Below are 18169 nucleotides of genomic sequence, written 5' to 3'. Positions count from 1 at the left end.
TTAATAGACACCGACATTTGCTTTTGGTACCCATTTGAGGAAAGTTGGGACCTTTTGAAATTTTGGACCTCTCTCCCCAGACTTGTGACTTGATCTGGCCGTGCTCATGCATGGGGTAACTATCGGAACTTGTACAATATTTTTTCACATCATCAAACATGAATGCGATTTTGTTGTAATTTGTTTGTGCATCAATTGTTCATTATCATTCTTTTCACTGCAGTGTGCAATAATTATGAATTTCATATGATTCTAAACAAAACATATTGCACGAACTGCAACAGAAATAAGGAAATGAATGCATCTGTACATACAGATAGCATCGTACTGTGAGATTTTTGTACCAAGTGTACTTGAAATAGGTCCATTAGTACTTTCTGAAGGTTTTGTTTCGTGTTAAGAATTGGATTCAGTAATAAGCAGTAGAAAGCACTAAACCAGTTTGAGATTAATGTTCCTGTTACTGATAGATATTCAGCCTCCTGACTGGGTCATTACCTTTCAAGGACAAAACGTGGTTTGCATATAAGTGTAAATTCAGTGTTTTTTATTGGTTGGGGTTTTTGTTTTTCTTTTTGTTTTCTTTTAAAGAAGCTATGTTGTCAGGAATTTAAATGTACATACCTCAGAGGATTACTTTTTATGTTTAAATAATAGGTAACTTTGCACTGTTCAAAAGAAGCTATGTTGTCAGGAATTTAAATGAACATACCTCAGAGGATTACTTTTTATGTTTAAACAATAGGTAACTTTGCACTGTTCAAAAGAAGCTATGTTGTCAGGAATTTAAATGTACATACCTCAGAGGATTACTTTTTATGTTTAAATAATAGGTAACTTTGCACTGTTCAAAAGAAGCTATGTTGTCAGGAATTTAAATGAACATACCTCAGAGGATTACTTTTTATGTTTAAACAATAGGTAACTTTGCACTGTTCAAAAGAAGTTATGTCAGGAATTTAAATGTACATACCTCAGAGGATTGCTTTTTATGTTTAAATAATAGGTAACTTTGCACTGTTCAAAAGAAGATCAATAAGGTCTTGTCAAGTCTGTAAGTTTGTTACAATTTCTTTGCATAAAGTAAAAGCATAAATTAGTTGCAAAAGGTGTTAATCAGCTTTTGTAAACGAAAAAGTACAATATAAACATGGAGTGTAGAGCCACCACAGCAACTCCGTCAGGACGCATGGAGAGTTGGTGGAGGGTTTTTTCTTAATCCTCTCCACCAACACCGCGTTGTAAGGGGTTCCAAAAATACACATGAGCTGTATTGTAGGAATTTAGAACTTTATAACCGAGAAATGTTATATCCTTTCTTTTTTCAAAATCTTTATGTGCCTGTCCTTATCAGTGACATTTGATATACCTATAGTAAACAAGTTAGTAAACAAGTTATGTTGGTATGCTTACTGTATAGCTCATATGTAATGGTAATTCAATTTTCAAACAACATACATTTATATAAATACATGTTACCATGAGAGACAAAAGAAAAAAGGCCAGTAAATTCTAATGAAAATGTCAACATATACCAGCCAAGAATCACGTTGATGTGAAATCTTAAATAACTTGGTTCCTTCCTGACAATCGCTTATTTTACAAACATTATCTCCATGGTACAATCAATATACATTTCATTTGTTGGTATGACAGGTGTGAAGTGTCACTATCATAATTATTGTAACCCAGTAAATCAGCATTCTCATTACCAGACCAAAGCATGCACCAAAATTGTACACCAAAGGGAGAAGAACACTGGCATCACTATTATTGCTAATGTCATTTCTTTGCTTACAAATCCCTGCCCTGCCTTAACAAAATATTTTTCAACAGAATTTCTGACAACATGATGCCATGTAGGATAAATCATACATTTATTTCATGCCCATTTATACTTTTGATGTTTTTGTCATGGGCCTCTAGGTATCAGTAAGTTACTTTCTATTTGGTTATATTTTCATCTTCGTAGTTTCATGTCTAATGAGACATTTAGCTTTTTCTGACTAGCAAATTTTCATTAATTTTCCCAACAATTAAAGTTCAAAATAAACATGAAAGTTACTTCAGTATTTTCTTAATAAAACGTATTGAAAGATAGCTAATGGATATTTCAAATTTGGTATTAAAAAAATGTACAAAACAAACATATTCCTTTTCGGGCTTTAATTGCATTGGCCCGGTAACCTGTGATTCTAACGAGTTGTGATTATAATGCATTTGTTACCCTTCACTTTTGTTGTTATGCCTCAGTTATTTAAGTGACAACCATTGTTTGATCTGGTTTGGTTTTTCAGGTGAAAAAAACATTAAAAATCAGTTACTTTTTTTCAGGATTCCACACAAATCAAATGCTATAACTGATTATACATTGTAAAATTATTACCTTTATAACATAGCATTTGAAAAATGCATAGTAACATATTTACAGTATATGTTGGGACATGGTATTTGTAGAGTTTTAATTTTGTATGCACAGTATGTTCTCGGACACATCTGATCTTCTGGTCACAAAAGTTGATTTATTTAATTTACCCATTATACATTAGTGATAATACAGTTTATATTTCCATCTACCGGTACTTTATATTTTTTATTCACCTGTTATATGTTGGTCATTTTTAAATTTCAACTCTCTATGTCTGATTTATTATTTTCCTCCTATCTCTTAATTGTTAATATATTTTAATTCTATTTTTCTGTTTTCTGTATTTTTTTCTTTACATTCATATTTTAGTCCATATGATTTTATCTAAACTGCTGGTGTTTTCATTCTTGTTACGTTAACATAGGTATGAATTCTACTGCAGTTAGGTTAAGTAATGGTCAATGTAAAATTAATAAATAAAATACCATGAAATAATTATAAAAACATACAAGTCAGAACTCTGGTATCAAAACTTCTGCTGATCAATCATTTTGTAATGTCTTCCATTTCATACTTCTGTTGTGCATTATTATGATTATGATAAACTTAATACAGTATATCATTATATATATATATATATATATATATATATATTGGCTATTCCTCTAAAACTTTAATGTACATGACAATCTGTTCAAGAAGAGTAAAACTATTAAAATTTAGTTGAAATAAGCTTGTACTACACTATCACATATTTCCCAGCTGTCCTGTTGGCATGGCACCAGATTATTAACAGTTATTCAGTTTATAGCACACCACATTGAGTAACTTATGCACATGTGTAATAACAGCAAATAATATGAGATAAAGGGTTGTTATTATATACTGTCTTGTTGGTCCTAACTGTAACAGTGTTGATCTGACCTCATATATTGCCACCATGGCAGCCATCTTTAGAATCTTGTTCTTGCTACTTCTAAACTTCTAAATTGAAAGTCATTTTGACATGGTGGTTTCACTGGAAAACTAACTGTGATTGTCTGGTTGATACTTAAGTAAAACATTTTTGTTCTGATCTCAGATGTGGAGAACCTTTTTGAAAATCCTGTTATCTCTGTTCTGATATGGAATGTCATATCAATATGGGGTTTCCACAAGAAGACTTTTTATGGTGTCTATTTGGCTCATAATGAAAATGATGCCAATATGACATCCAATATGATAATGGTCATCTTGAATATCCTTATTTTTACTCTTCCAGAATTGATTGTCACATTGATTTTTCACAAAAAGGTCTTCTATGATGTCTAGTTCATCCTAAATGCAAATGGTGTCAGTCTTCTATCAAACATGTCTGCTTTGATGTCCATCTTTAAAGTCTTGTTAATCGCTACTTCTCCTGAATGGATTGTTATATTAGCTGGGGTTTTCACCAGAAGTCTTCTAATAATGTTTAGTTTGTCTTAGGTGATACAGATTTGACATTCAGTAATTTTGGTACTGATGTGACATCCAGTTTGGCTGCTTACAAGGTGGCAGTCTTGAAGATCTTGTTATTATTACTCCTTCTCAACAGATGGTCATATCAACATGGGATTTTCACTAAAAGACTTCTTATGCTGTTTGTTGGCCTTAAATGAAAATGTTGCAAAATGATGTCCTATATGGCCACCACAGCAGCCATCTTGACAATCTGTTTATTAGAATTGGAGATTCATATCTTGAAAATACTATTAGCTCTACTCTTCTCGGAATGATATTAACATTGGGTTTAAACAATGAACTCCATGTGACCTGGTTGTCCAAAATGAAAATGCAGCCTGTGGTACATCCAGCATGACTGCTACTCCATCAGAATGGAAAATCTTTATGAAATCAGGTTTTCACCGTACGAGTTCTATTGATGTCTACTTTGTTCTTAATGAAAATGGGGTACGAGTTCTATTGATGTCAACTTTGTTCTTAATGAAAATGGGGTACGAGTTCTATTGATGTCTGCTTTGTTCTTAATGAAAATGGGGTATGAGTTCTATTGATGTCAACTTTGTTCTTAATGAAAATGGGGTATGAGTTCTATTGATGTCAACTTTGTTCTTAATGAAAATGGGATACGAGTTCTATTGATGTCTACTTTATTCTTAATGAAAATGATGCCAAGCTGGTATTCAATATCTGCACCACAGCAACTAATTTCAGAATGTTGTTATCACAGAAAAATATCACAGATAGTGTAAACATTCAGCGTTTAAAGGAAGCAATGTTGAATTCCAGGAAATTTTTCTCACCTATTAGAGCAAAGTCCTCTTTCAGGGATTCTTGTTTTAATATTGGACTGAAAACCATACTTGAGACTCGACCATGTCTAATTGATATTTTCCTTCATATTAGACATAAAATGTGGAAACATATTATCTTTCAGATGCCGTCTGGAGTAACAACCCCGAATTCCATGACAACAAGCAGCATATCTTACTTCTAATGGAGAAGTTGAGTGTCATAGCCAAGCCAAGGTCGTATGTTGGAGAGCTCAAGGTTAGTTTATATACAGATTTCATTTCTGTTTGACGCCGTTCCAGTCAAACATGCTTTGGACACAGGGAAGAAGTCTTTGAATAAGCAGAGTACCCTGATATATATATATATATATATATATATATATATATATATATATATATATATATATATATATACTTTGTAAAATGTGCCTTCCCTGTGTATCATGCATGTTTTAAATGAAACAGCCCTTAGAAATTTTGTCTTTATTGAATTCATTGGAAAACAAGTACATGTAAACATGAAAAAGGATGTGAAATTAAAGAAAATTTTGCCAGTCTCAGTAAAAAAGAAAAGGATCTCTGTTCTGCTTCACTAGTGTTGGCATAAGTAACCACACGGTTGAATTATTTAATGCCTCAATATATCTTGGCCATTTTCTTATTTCTTCGGTCCTAGGTATAGTTTGGAGTGGGTTGTTTGGTAATTGTCTTCACATTGCAATTGTATGTATATCTACTTTCTTTAATTGGTAAAAGTTTCAAATAAATTGAGAGATATCTCTTACTTACATGGAAAAGAGACTTATAGAATATAGTTTTAAATTCTCCCAAGGTAGGGCAATTTGTTCCGATTCACACCGTGCCAATTTTATTAAGTATTTTGAGCAGCAGAGACCTGTCTCAGGCTCTGTCACACCAGAATGGAATCTTTCTTGAATTTTATGATCATTAACTATTGAATGAGGCTTCCTTTCAGGATCTCACTCTCAAGACTGTGTTTCTGCACACAATGATGAAGTGAGATTGCTGTCTTCATCTATCAATACTGGCTGTCCCCCGTATAGTGGGAATTATGATTTGGTTTCCCTTGTTTGTCTACCAGAAAAGATCAGTAGAAATCCCCAATCTGAGGACGATACAGATAGACTGTTTATGCTGCACATATATCTTAAGGCCTTAAGAGGAATAAACAAGTATAGGAAGTATCTTTTCCTCCCTCTCAAGGACTTGTGGATACTACAGCTGCCACTATCTCACAATGGATTGTCACCATGATCAGTTGTTGTTGTTCTAGGGTTTAACGCCATTTTTCAGCACAAGATAGGCAATACATTGTGGCCAGTATAACTGGTGGAGGAAGAACTCTGGAAAACCCAGGGAAGAACCACCAGCCCATGAGAAGCTACTGGCAGACTTTCCCATGTACCCACGCTAGCCCAGCCTTGGACTTGAACGCACGCAGACAGAGGTGAGATGGCAGTGATCCAGAACGGTAATCACTTTAGACCACTCCGCCACTTGGGGCCGTCACCATGATCAAAATAGTATACTAATCCCTTATTTTCCTTCTTTTACCTCTGCTGGTTAACACAACAAAGTGCATGCATTTTTTTGTCTGGGTCCCATTGTTGTGGCACAACATGTGGCCTTGAGAAACATTAACATTACATGACATGGACCTCTCCATCATTGGTGAGGACATTTCTTTTACTCTGATTTGGATTGGTTTAATGGAGCATCAGGAAACCCTTCTTGTCAAATTCAGCTAACAATAGCTGTCAGTAAGCTAACAATAGCTGTCAGTAAACTAATAAAACTGTCAGTAAGCTAACAAAAGCTGTCAGTAAGCTATTACTGCTGTTAAAAAAAATAGGTTGGGTGGTCAGTTAATTTTAATTATGCAAGACTTTCCCATAGTTGTTGTTGAATGCCCACCTCCCACCCGGCTGTGTTGTCATTATGTAATATCTGTATAAAGAGGAACTATATGTGCTCATTCAGCACATGACTTTCCCAAGGCAAGTTGTACAAGTGAATTATATCATATTGACAATTCCTTACCCTAGAGGGGTATGAATTTGCATCAAGCAGATGGTCAGGGTTTTTTTCAGCGTTTAAAAGAAAACAATATATGTGGGTAACTTTTGCATAATTAAAATTACTTTTACACCCTATGAAAAATACATTTGTCATTTAACGCATGGTACAAAGTAAGTGTCTGTTTCACATTATTACAGGCTGTCCAACCTTAATGATAGGATGTATTTCACATTATTACATGCTGTCCAACCTTGAGTCATGAAACTTAATGATAGGATGTATTTCAATAATAGCGGTTTTACTGAGCATAGTGTCTGACCTGAAACTTAATGATAGGATGTATTTCACATTATTACAGGCTGTCCAACCTTGAGACATGAAACTTAATGATAGGATGTATTTCAATACTAGCGGTTTTACTGAGCATAGTGTCTGACCTTCCTCTGAATTATTGTCATAATTAAGGACTTGAAACAGAAACATAACCTCTGACACCATCATCATTATGCTCAATACACTGTAATCACAAAAGCATTAAAAATTATCTTATGTATCTGCATTGCTTCTTTATTGATACTCACAAACTAACTATACACGTTTTGGTTCACAGAATTTAAGTTTTGATGGCTTGCTTTTGAAAGAGTCAGGTTTAATGCAGATAAGTGAAAACTTTCCCCAACCTTTATGCTGAATTAAATTTCTTGGTGTTTTGTACTTGTGCCATGAAAAATGTTGTGGTTATTTTTTTTTCCCAATATGTCTTGGACAATTTATATTGAGTAGCCATCTGAATTTTCAAAAGCAAACATATATGATAATCAGCATCAATCTTTCTATCAATCTATCTATCTAACATCTCTCTCTTTCAACATGTGTAAATTTTGAAATATCTTCTTTGTTGCACTATCTTTACCCTTTACAAAACATAAAATTTTGATTTTGTCAGGGTTCTTGCCATGGTCATAGCATACCATGTGGCCTGTGCTACTAACTTTTATTACCAAAGGTTCATTTCGTTCTGTTCTGGATGTGGATTTATAAGGAGGGGGAAGGATGTTAAGAAAATTTCTGATGGATGGGCTTACTTTGATTTATTCTAATTTGCCTCAGTTTATAAAAAGTTGTCAGTATGAATGTTTTCAAGAAAAATCCCATTAAAAGAACTGAGCTCACAATCACTAATATGGAGGGTGGCATGGAGGAGTGCAGCAATTAGTTTGATTAATTTGACATTGCTCCATCTAGATTCAAGATGTATTGTTCAGACTTGAGAGGGTTCTTATTGATGTTTGTTATACTTGACTTGAACTAAACAGTGAGACAGCATTCTGACAAGTTTATGTCATTATATTTTTTTCCAGTTACTAAAAGTAGAAAAACCTCTGAATTACTTATTTTTAAAAACACTCACCAAATTTTTCACACTTTTGACACAGCATCCTGATATGAAGACGGTTGTGTCAAATGTGCAATTGGATATGTTTACCGCTGGTGAAAATAAAAACATCTCAAAAACTTCTCATCACACATTTAGAAAATTGTCGGCATTGTGGGCCTTGATAATTTTGTTTTACGTATTGCTGACACACAGAGTTGTGTACATTCTAATTTCAGTGTTGTTATATACTTCATTAGAGGGAAGACATTACTCTGCTATAAAATTCCTCCATCACGTCAGAACCTTAATTTGGGGAAGGGTATAAAAACACACTTGCTTCTTTTAACAGACTTAAGAAGGATTTTTAGATGGAGGTAAAATATATCCAATCAAATTTCACAACAAAATGTGGTTTTCTTTATAAGCATGTCATGATAAAACATGGTTCTCTTTGCAACCATGTCTTTCTGAAGCAAATTTATTTTGTTAAACTCCCATGGCTGCCAAAGATTTATTACCTACATGTATATTAATATATTTACATTACTGACACCTTAAAATAAACTGTAGGTTCAATTCACAACATGGTGATTGAGCGGTTGTCATAATTATCTTATTCAACCATGAGTGGGATTGAAAGGATTGAAAAAGGTTGATTAAAGTCAGGGCTAAACGACTCTCAACAACATGAAAGTACGACATAAAAGTTTTATCCATGGTCAGATTATCCATAGGGCAAAGTGGGCAACATGCACATGGCCCCCGAGGCTCAAGGGGCCACATTTATGATTATCTGATTTCACAGGCATGGCCCCCAAGGATCAAGGAGCCCTGTATAAGATCATCTGATATCACCTGCAACGTTGTTAGTAGTACTATAACCATATCTTTGGACAACGCAGGATAGCTATAGGCCCCTATGTTGGCTGTGCCCAGGACCCCCAAATGCCTTAATCCAGCCCTGGTTTGATCCTGTGTGAAAAGTCAACAGACAATACAGATTACCAAATTCTCACATGCTTTTGAGAGGGAGCAAGACATGTATGCAAAATTGCCAAAGACAGACAACTACAGCAACATATGAATTCAGGGCAGAGTGGAACTGGTGATCTTTGTACAGAATTTCTTTCAGACCATTGACAATTTCAGGTTTTGTGATCCATGTCCCCAGGCTATGAAACAAAAGAGAATGGGATAGAGAATAGTCTTGGAATTATGTGAATATTTAATTCAGTTTTCACAATTATCAAATGAGTAACAAGCTTCTACTGTTAATTGCTGCGCAACAGCTGGGACTGTTGAAACATGAGGCTTCAAGTCAGATGGTTTCATTTAATTTACTATACTGGGAATCACTTAAATGTCTAAGTGAACAGACTTACAGTAATGATGGGCTAGACCTTCAATTTAAAATAACAGTGATATTTAAAGCATGCTTCAGTACACCATCCCCAGGCTTGTGCTGTATGCCATAGTAAAGTTTGTATTAATACCAATGTTATCTTTAGACACGGTGGAGGCTAAAATTATTAATTATCAATTGTTCATTGTGCTTTAATTGCTGCACTGCAATTTCAGTTGTTTACTTTTATGGTCCTTGTCTGATGACTTTATGTAATATAAATGACATATTTCCATAACCAGGATCTGAAATCCATTAAATATATCTCCCTGTTCCAGTACACAAAACTTAGTATGATATAGAAACTGACTCAAGGTTGTATGTTACATAACCTCATGAACATGTGTTTTTGTTGATAGATATGCATAAAGGTTTCAACGGGTACTAGGGTATCCACCTGTTCATAATTACCTGGGTAATAAAATTTGCTATAGGGTAGCTGTTTAGTTCATATAAAATAAAAAATGTTTCCAAGTTCAGATCAAAGATTATATCTGATGACAACAGGAGCAAGCAGGGCACAAAATAATGAGTACAGTTCAAGGTTCATCTCATGTGACATCCATCTATTGTAGAACTCCATCTACTCGTCTTATATTTTCAGTGTGTGTGACCATTTCTGACACACTGTACTAATTGTAGATTCCATCACTGTATTATCAAGGGCTTTATATTATTGCAGCAAACTGGATTTTCCAATTAAATTTTGGACACAAGCAGTCATTTACAGAGGTAAAGCTTGAGCCTGCAAGGATGCAAATATGTTATAGCACAGATTTCTCTAAAATGTTTATAAGTTTACACTGGCAAACAATGAACATCACTATTTTATAAAGTGCATGCAATTCTGTTAATCATCATATACAAAACTCCTGTTGAACTTACTATACCTGCATTGGCTTTGATTGCAAAATATAATCAGTTTAAATCATCTTATATTCAAAGATTTTAGGTCATCTACCAATGGTGACATGTCCTTACAGGGCTAAGCTTGGAATTTAATTATGTGGTAGCCAATATGGACCAGAATCGACACGATGTTGCTTAAGATCATACTTATTGTACATAAATTGGTTATAATAGTTAAACTTTGTTGAAATCAGTATTATTTCCATAATAATAATACTATTAATAATATTTGTTTTATATTTCCTTGTCCACATTGTATTTCAAATTCATATAAAGTTAAATAATATTTGTTTATAATTTGTAATGTTGTTATTCATGGATTTCAAACTTCAATTACTTTTTTGTGTTTGTTTTACTCATTGGATCCTTTTGTTTTATGTGGAAATATTCTGCCATTGCACGCGTGAACACTCTTTCTCATAGAAAAGTTGGAATTTATGTTTATTATATGTGCGTGCTACCATACTTAAGTTAGGCTAATACCACGAGAATATAGAGTTGTTTCCCATGGTACGTTAATCTGGATCAGCCACCATCTGCTGTTTTATTTACATTTCTATGCTTTGATTGACAACGATTTTTTATAGGAATAGAAAGAGGGAAAGTCATAGAAACTTTACAAATCATAAGTGAGCAGCAATGGCAAAACAGTTTTAATATGTACTGATAACAGTATTAAGTATCACAATAATACAGCATTCCAGGCTATGGAAAAATGGGAACGAGTCAGGAAATGGGTGAATAAAATTTAGTATATATGGGTTTGGCTGTACAGGACTGGTTGATAATGAAAGTTATATTTTAAGGAAAATAATCTTTTGAGAGCTCATCCTAGTTGTAACTGAAAAAATAGAGACATTGTTTTATTGCTTGATTTTCAGTCCTTTATAAGTCTTGAGTTTGGAACACTCTTTACTGGAATTAGGACCTGACTCTTTCGAGAGAAATTGAAAGCAAATGTTTAAAACACATGTAGGTCCAGAAAATGACACAGATCATATCCTTTGTTCTATGCATATTCCTTGCAGGTTTCATCTATACTGATAAATATAGGTTCGATCGTGAGCACTCAGAAGTTTAAAGTTATTGAATTTTTAATATCATGTTTTTTGCATAGGTTTACTGTGGGAAATGTATTAATATTGTTTAAATGTCCTTTGGTTATATACATCCATTTCCTTATTTTCTGTTTATAGTAACTGTACTTGACACGTTTCTAAGAAAACAGACTGGTTTCTTGAAAGTGAAATAATGTGTCACATAGTCCTTATAGTATAATACACATATTTAATAGACCAGTTGATATTGAAAACAAACATGGCCCGAAAATTTAACTGAAACAGGTTTTATCGATGTGACTCATGGATGTTATATAACAAAAAAATGTTAGAAAAGATGGATTTTATTAAATTGAAGAGTATATTTTTACAGGAAAATGACAAAACAATTGCATTTTCAAACTTTTGAAAGAGGAATTCTACAATGATGCAATACAGCTTTCAGAATTTGTGAACTTGACTTTTTGACCTTTCAGTGAAAACTCAACATGTGATGTAAACTGGTTGATGTTAATATTGTGTATAAATAATTTATCATTTTGTTTTGTATCTGCATTCGCATATTAATCCACATGGAATCATCCAATTTGTAACATTAATTTTAACTAACTGCAGATCCCAGTAAGTAGAAAGAATAAGGTTTACTGTCATTATTGCATGAAATATATTGATTACTCCTTTTAAGATGAGATAGCACTTTATTGCCACACATATTAGTAGTAATTTCTTGTGCCATTTCTTTGTTTTGCAGGAAGAGAGTTATTATCTCGCCCCCTGTATGCTCCGTGATGCAGCGCCAAAAGAAGTTATCTGTCCTGGCGAAAATCCTCAGATGGAGAAGACATCATTACTTTGCTTCGAATTTACAGGGAAGTTTTTGCCACCACCTGTGTTCCACAGGTTGCTTGCTGCCTGTGTGTCACACTGGCAAATTGCCACACAAAATGACAAAACTCAAATTTTCTGTGGCTGTTGCGATTTTGACCTCGACCATGAACGTCAGCACCGACTTACCCTGTACTTCAGGAACTACATAATCTTTGTTCGAGTAACAAGAATGGGGGTCAGTGATATGGACAGATCATCAGTGATTTGCACAGAAGCCAGAGCATTCATCTCAGAAAATCTGACAAAGATAATCGGAAATCTGGGCCAGAGCCTGAAGTTTGATCAGTATATAAAGTGCCCTGACTCTGATGCAGAGAGCCCTAAGGGCCTGATTGCTGTGTCAGTGCTCAAGAAGGAAGAAAATGCAGTCTGCCATTCCCATGACAAAAGTCATGCACTTGCATCACAAGAACTTTTAAAATTTTGGTTCCAGGAAGAGGTGAGTAAAAGCAAAGATGTTCCATTTATTTCTGTATCAATATAATAGCTGTTAGTCCTTGCCACCTTTGAGTTCAGAATGAAAATTGATTGTAATTGTCTTGCAAAATTCTTTATTAAAGTCTTGCTAAAGCTCTGTGTGTGTGTGTGTGTGTGTGTATATATATATATATTGCCACAGTTTGATGTTCTTCAAAAATATATTGCTGGAAAGCTGTCAACCGTATTGGCCTCTTGAATAATAATGTAATTTAATGCAACAAAACTTAGTAATTATTCATAAAACTTCTTAAATGAATTTAATTCTGTTGGATTCTTGTATGCGTTCATCTTTCATGATAATACCTGGTTTGCTTGAATGTTAAGATACTTTATGAATAACCACTAGTGAGAGACAAACCTTCTGCTTTTGTGTATTTTTATCAGTTAAGGATAATACAACAAGTGTGATAAATATATTTTAATTAAGACAGTTTTAAATATTACAATATTATTTGAACTACTTTCCAGGAAACTTCCCTAGAAGTAAAGCTTTGTAAGTATTACATACCCATGTAATTGTTTTCATCGCCGTCAGTTCATCATTGTTTTTATTGCCATCAGTTCTATGCTGAGACTATCAAACTCTTTCTTTCATCATATCTTTTTATTGTTTTTCATATTCATTATGATTTCTGTTCGTTAATTATCAATAAACATTAAATGAAATTACCGTACAGTTATAAATCAGAGCCACCTAAAGAAATAGGTATTGCTTCCGTCATATTTTGCCTTTGTTTCCACTTCATTTTCAAGAAATGCATACAACAGTTCTTCCAATGTACTGGAGTTTTATTCTCTAAAAGCGATGCAACTTTATGAGCTTAGCTCTTAAAGTGAAACTAAGAGGAATTTACATAAATATATGTGTTATTTTGTCGATATTAAAATTGAGTTATGTAAATTTTTTTAATCAAATTAGTTCTGGACATGTGTAAATTTAAAGTGCGTTTTGTGACCTATGGTTATCATGTACAAATGACTTAAAGTAGATGTCACTTTTGCGTCTCGTCAGGAATCCACTATTTTTGCATCCTATATTGTTTCAGCCAGGACACTTCATCATGGGATTTGCCCAACACTAGATTCCAAGCCTGACACATAAAACAGATTTAATGCATAAGAGGTGATGCAGATATATTGAAAAAAGCATAGACCAGAAGATCATATGTGATCATCTATTGTCCGTCCATCACAACAAGTTTCTTATCACTAAAACACTTTACATGATCTCTGATTGGTCCTAAATGAAACTAATATTCAGCGTAGCCATCAAGGTGGATGTAGTGAAAATATTATTTTGGTACTCTGGATGGTTTGATCGTCATGTGACTCTGTCACACTGCTCTTCAATAATTTGGTGCTGATCTAACATCAAACGTTGCCACAGTTGTGGACATCTTGAAAGTCATGTTTATTGCTACCCCAAAATAGATGGCCATATCGAGATATGGCAACTAAGGTTTTTCACAAATGGACTACTAACGATGTATAATTGCCCCTAAAAAGAAAATATGTTGATTTGAAATGCAACGTGGTCACCACAGTGGCTGTCTAGAAAATATTATCACTAATCATCATCATTGGATGGGTATATTAACATGGGATATTCATTAGAAGAGTTCTTATGCTGGATAGATGATCATAAATTAGTGTGCATTTGCAGATCTACTATACCAGTAGTCCATGTAAGAGCTACCTCGAATTCTTATCACTACCTATGCTGAATTAATGGTCATATTGTTAAGGGTTTTCACTCAAAGATATTTTATGCTGTTTGGATAGTTTGAAATAAAAATTATGACAATCCTGCTTCCAATATTTATGTCATGGTGACTACATGTATCTTGAAAATCATTCTGCTTCTCTTGAATGGGTGGTCATATTAAAACAGAGTTTGCACTAAGACGTCTTACATTGTCGATCAGACTTTAGACTAACATAGTGCTGATCTAAACCCAAGCATGGCCAACATGGAATTAATTAAACAAATCTTGTTATCACTGTTCTGTCTGAATGGTTGCGATATGGCGATAGTCATATTGACATGGTACTGCAGTAAAAGACTTTGTTTGATGTCTAGTTGATCGGAAATGAAAATGGTGCTAATCAGAGCTCCAGTTTGCTGAGGGAATTCTAGACCTGTTTACCCTACAGTTGGCATAATTTATATGCATTTCAACTTCAAACTATGCACTTCATATGGAGAAGCAATTTTATGCGTAGCTGCCAATAAAAACATCATGATTATCCATTCCTATTCTAGATTTTGTTCTGTATCAAAAAAGCCGACAGAGATTGCACAAACAAAACCTGTTGATAACCTTGAATCTGCAGAGAAAGTATCAGTTTCAAACCGAAATATAAAATGTTGTTTCACGATTCATAGAGCTAGATAGATAGATAGACGTTTTTGTACATTTTTCATTGAGCAAACAGTTTTTCTTATGCTAATGGTAGTTTGACTGTAGAGTACAAGACACACAAAGACATTGTTCAGTTCGTTGAGATCTTCAGTATTAGATAGCCCTTTTTTCAGACACATGCAGTATTCAAATTATAGCCTTGAGTTTACAATACATAAAATATTTGCTAGTTGCCAGAATGGATTTTTGCAAAACCCACATTTAATAGAAAAATAATTTGCCACTTAAATGATTCTCATGTTTCCTCTTAAAGAGCATATTATTATTGATATAAATAAACTAAGAATATGGGTATATCTGGACATTGTCTAAGACAAATTGATATTAGGTCAAAGGTAAAATGATACGACAAAAATGAATTCTACGTTCATAGATCTCTTGTTAGCTGACCAGCAAGGAAGGGTAGGAGAGCTTATCTTTTGACATTGGCAGCATAGGTGTTAACTAAATGTACACCATAAAATGTGTCACTTTCTCATTAGTGCTAATGAAGTCATGAAACTGTGTATGTGTCCGTTCTGCATGCAACTACAATACCAGTTCAAACTTTAGTAACTCTGGCCTACTTTGTATCATCCATGTATATGTTTTACAAATGCTTGCTTCTCACTGGAAAAGAAAAATTAAAACAGCTTATTCTAAAAGATCTCTTAACAGAATTTAACCAAATTATGTAAAAGAATTGTAGCATAGATGACCTTCATGATTTATATAAATTATGCCAGACCAGAATTAAATATTGCCACCATTGCTGTAACAATTTTTAAAAAAAATTAAAAGCAATTTATTCATAAAGACAGCATTATTTCACATAGTTTTGCTAAAATATTGCAGAAAACACCCTGGCTTTCAGCTTTATATAAATTGTGATGTTCTGCATCAGATAGGACCGCCATTATGAAAAGTAGAAAACATAGAACCAGCCCAAAATCAACTAAAATTATCAATGTTTAATTTGATAGCATCCTGACATAAATATTCCTCAGTATCCTACAAGTGCTGCTTATCTATTAGCTGTGTCTGCTTATATTTTGCATTTGTTAATTAACTTTTAAATGATAGCTTTAAAAAAACATATACATTCAAATTCAGAGTTTGTTTGTGCTGTATTTTTCTCGGCAACTTTTTTCCATCTTCCAGCTTCAAGTCCTATGCCATCCCCACCAATCAGTGATACTGACAGGTTCATGTGCATCGCATATCTTTTGGTTGATGTTGGAGCACAGGTCTTGAGACGACTTTTTCTTCACACAGTCACTTCCACCTGCACTGTGGATCAGTATCTTGCCAAGAACAAGACATGTATTGAAAATCTTAAGAGGATTTTCAATCTGTCACAGATGGTGATCTTGTTTCCACCGAGTGGAGGAAATACCTGCTTAGATGCCTATGATATCACTCTCCTGTCTGCCCTGTTTCAAAACATTGTTCCTGCACTTGGAACACAGGAGAAGAACCTGATAAAATCTTTGAGAGATGACAGAAACAACATTTTTGGTCATGCCAGTTCATGCAAGATCAGTACCAGTGACTACCAGACGTATTGGAACAGTATCAGTTCTAAATTGATGGCCTTGAGTAAGCAGTGTGGAGACCCTGCTTTTGAGACTCGGATATCATCGGAGATTCAGCGCATTTATGGTAGTGCAATCCCTGCTGGATCCTACCTCGATATACTCAAAGCTTGGTTCTACAGGATAGAAACAGTTGAAGATGAACTACAGGATGTGAAATCAAGACTTCAAGCACTAGAATCAAAGGAAACATCTTCTAAAAGTGAGGCATAAAGAAACATCTGCGTTAGTTGAAGGAAGAATAAAAAAGATGTGCATGAACATAAAGGAACAATCTTAAACTACTGAGTCATAGACATAAATGTACTTGAAGGAACAGTCTCAGAAATTTAGACATAAACTGATTTGTTTTAAAATAATACAACATAGTACATTTCAGAAATTTGAGTCATGAACTGTGCTTAAATTAAACTGTCAGCACAATAGTTTCATGAACAATCTCATACAAAATTAAGCTCAATCAAGGTAATTATAGACACAGACACACATGTCTTTGAAATGAAGAAAGAAAATTAATTCATGAAGGACTGACCACTAATTGAATGAAAACTTTCAGAAAAGTTAGTCTTAACTACATATGTCCTTCATTCCACTTAGCAGTTCAATAGAACATCAGTCACTAATATACCTGGCCTTGATTTTCAGCAACCGTATTAGCATACAAACAGAAGGAACATCTGTTCACAATGAGGCAAGTTTCTGCCAGATCCTACATACATGTGCCTGAATTGAAGGATTTTGTAATAAAGCTCAACAGTCTCACCCTATACAGATTCACATGGATTCGAAAAATCTATGAAACATGACCTTCAGCACTAACAATTCATTATATGACTCTACAAGTTTATTCCATTGACATTTGTTTCATTGACGTTGACAGTTTGTTTCTTTGACCATAACAGTTTGTTTCATTGATGTTTTACTTGAAAATTAGTATGCTGCTTATTACAAAGTCAGAATATTTCATATCATTTTTCTTATATCATTCACTTGAGATATATATGTTCTGGAAGACATTTTTTGCTTTTGTTTAAATGTTTTGAGTTTATTCTTTTTTCTTTCAATATAATGATATGATGATATAATGATTTGATGTTGTGTTATCAAATGTGCAACAAATGGCCAGAAGGAAGGAAGGAACAAATGCATATCTAAATGAAAGAAAGAATGAAGAAGAACTAGAAGATAAGAAAAAGAAAATGCATGGCTGCCTTCTTGTAAGATATAATGAATAAATGAAGAAAGAAAGTGACTGCATCTTAATGGAAATGAAAGAGGATGGAAGTAACAAAGGTGGAAATGAAAGGAATAAAGATAATATGATCAAATCGTCTGGTGTAATATCAGAAACAAGTAAACTATTGATATTGCTT

At 33.9% G+C, this 18169-nt stretch overlaps 1 protein-coding gene across 1 annotated transcript in view; it reads left to right on the top strand.

The window, feature by feature from the left end:
• Nucleotides 1-17208, top strand: part of LOC149789901 (uncharacterized) — a 68343-nt gene extending 51135 nt beyond the window's left edge. The window contains exons 8-11 of the mRNA XM_089971977.1: nt 4788-4900; nt 12183-12758; nt 13268-13292; nt 16363-17208. Of these exons, the coding sequence (XP_089828103.1) occupies nt 4788-4900; nt 12183-12758; nt 13268-13292; nt 16363-17009 (1361 nt within the window). The 3' untranslated portion in view covers nt 17010-17208. The remainder of the gene's footprint in view (nt 1-4787; nt 4901-12182; nt 12759-13267; nt 13293-16362) is intronic.
• Nucleotides 17209-18169: the final 961 nt, after the last annotated feature.

The sequence above is a fragment of the Sinohyriopsis cumingii genome, chromosome 10 (assembly GCF_028554795.1).
Source record: "Sinohyriopsis cumingii isolate HCF-2022 chromosome 10, ASM2855479v2, whole genome shotgun sequence".
NCBI lineage: Eukaryota > Metazoa > Mollusca > Bivalvia > Unionida > Unionidae > Sinohyriopsis > Sinohyriopsis cumingii.
The sequence above is the reverse complement of the archived record's forward strand: the minus strand, read 5'-3'. Positions and strand labels throughout refer to the sequence as shown.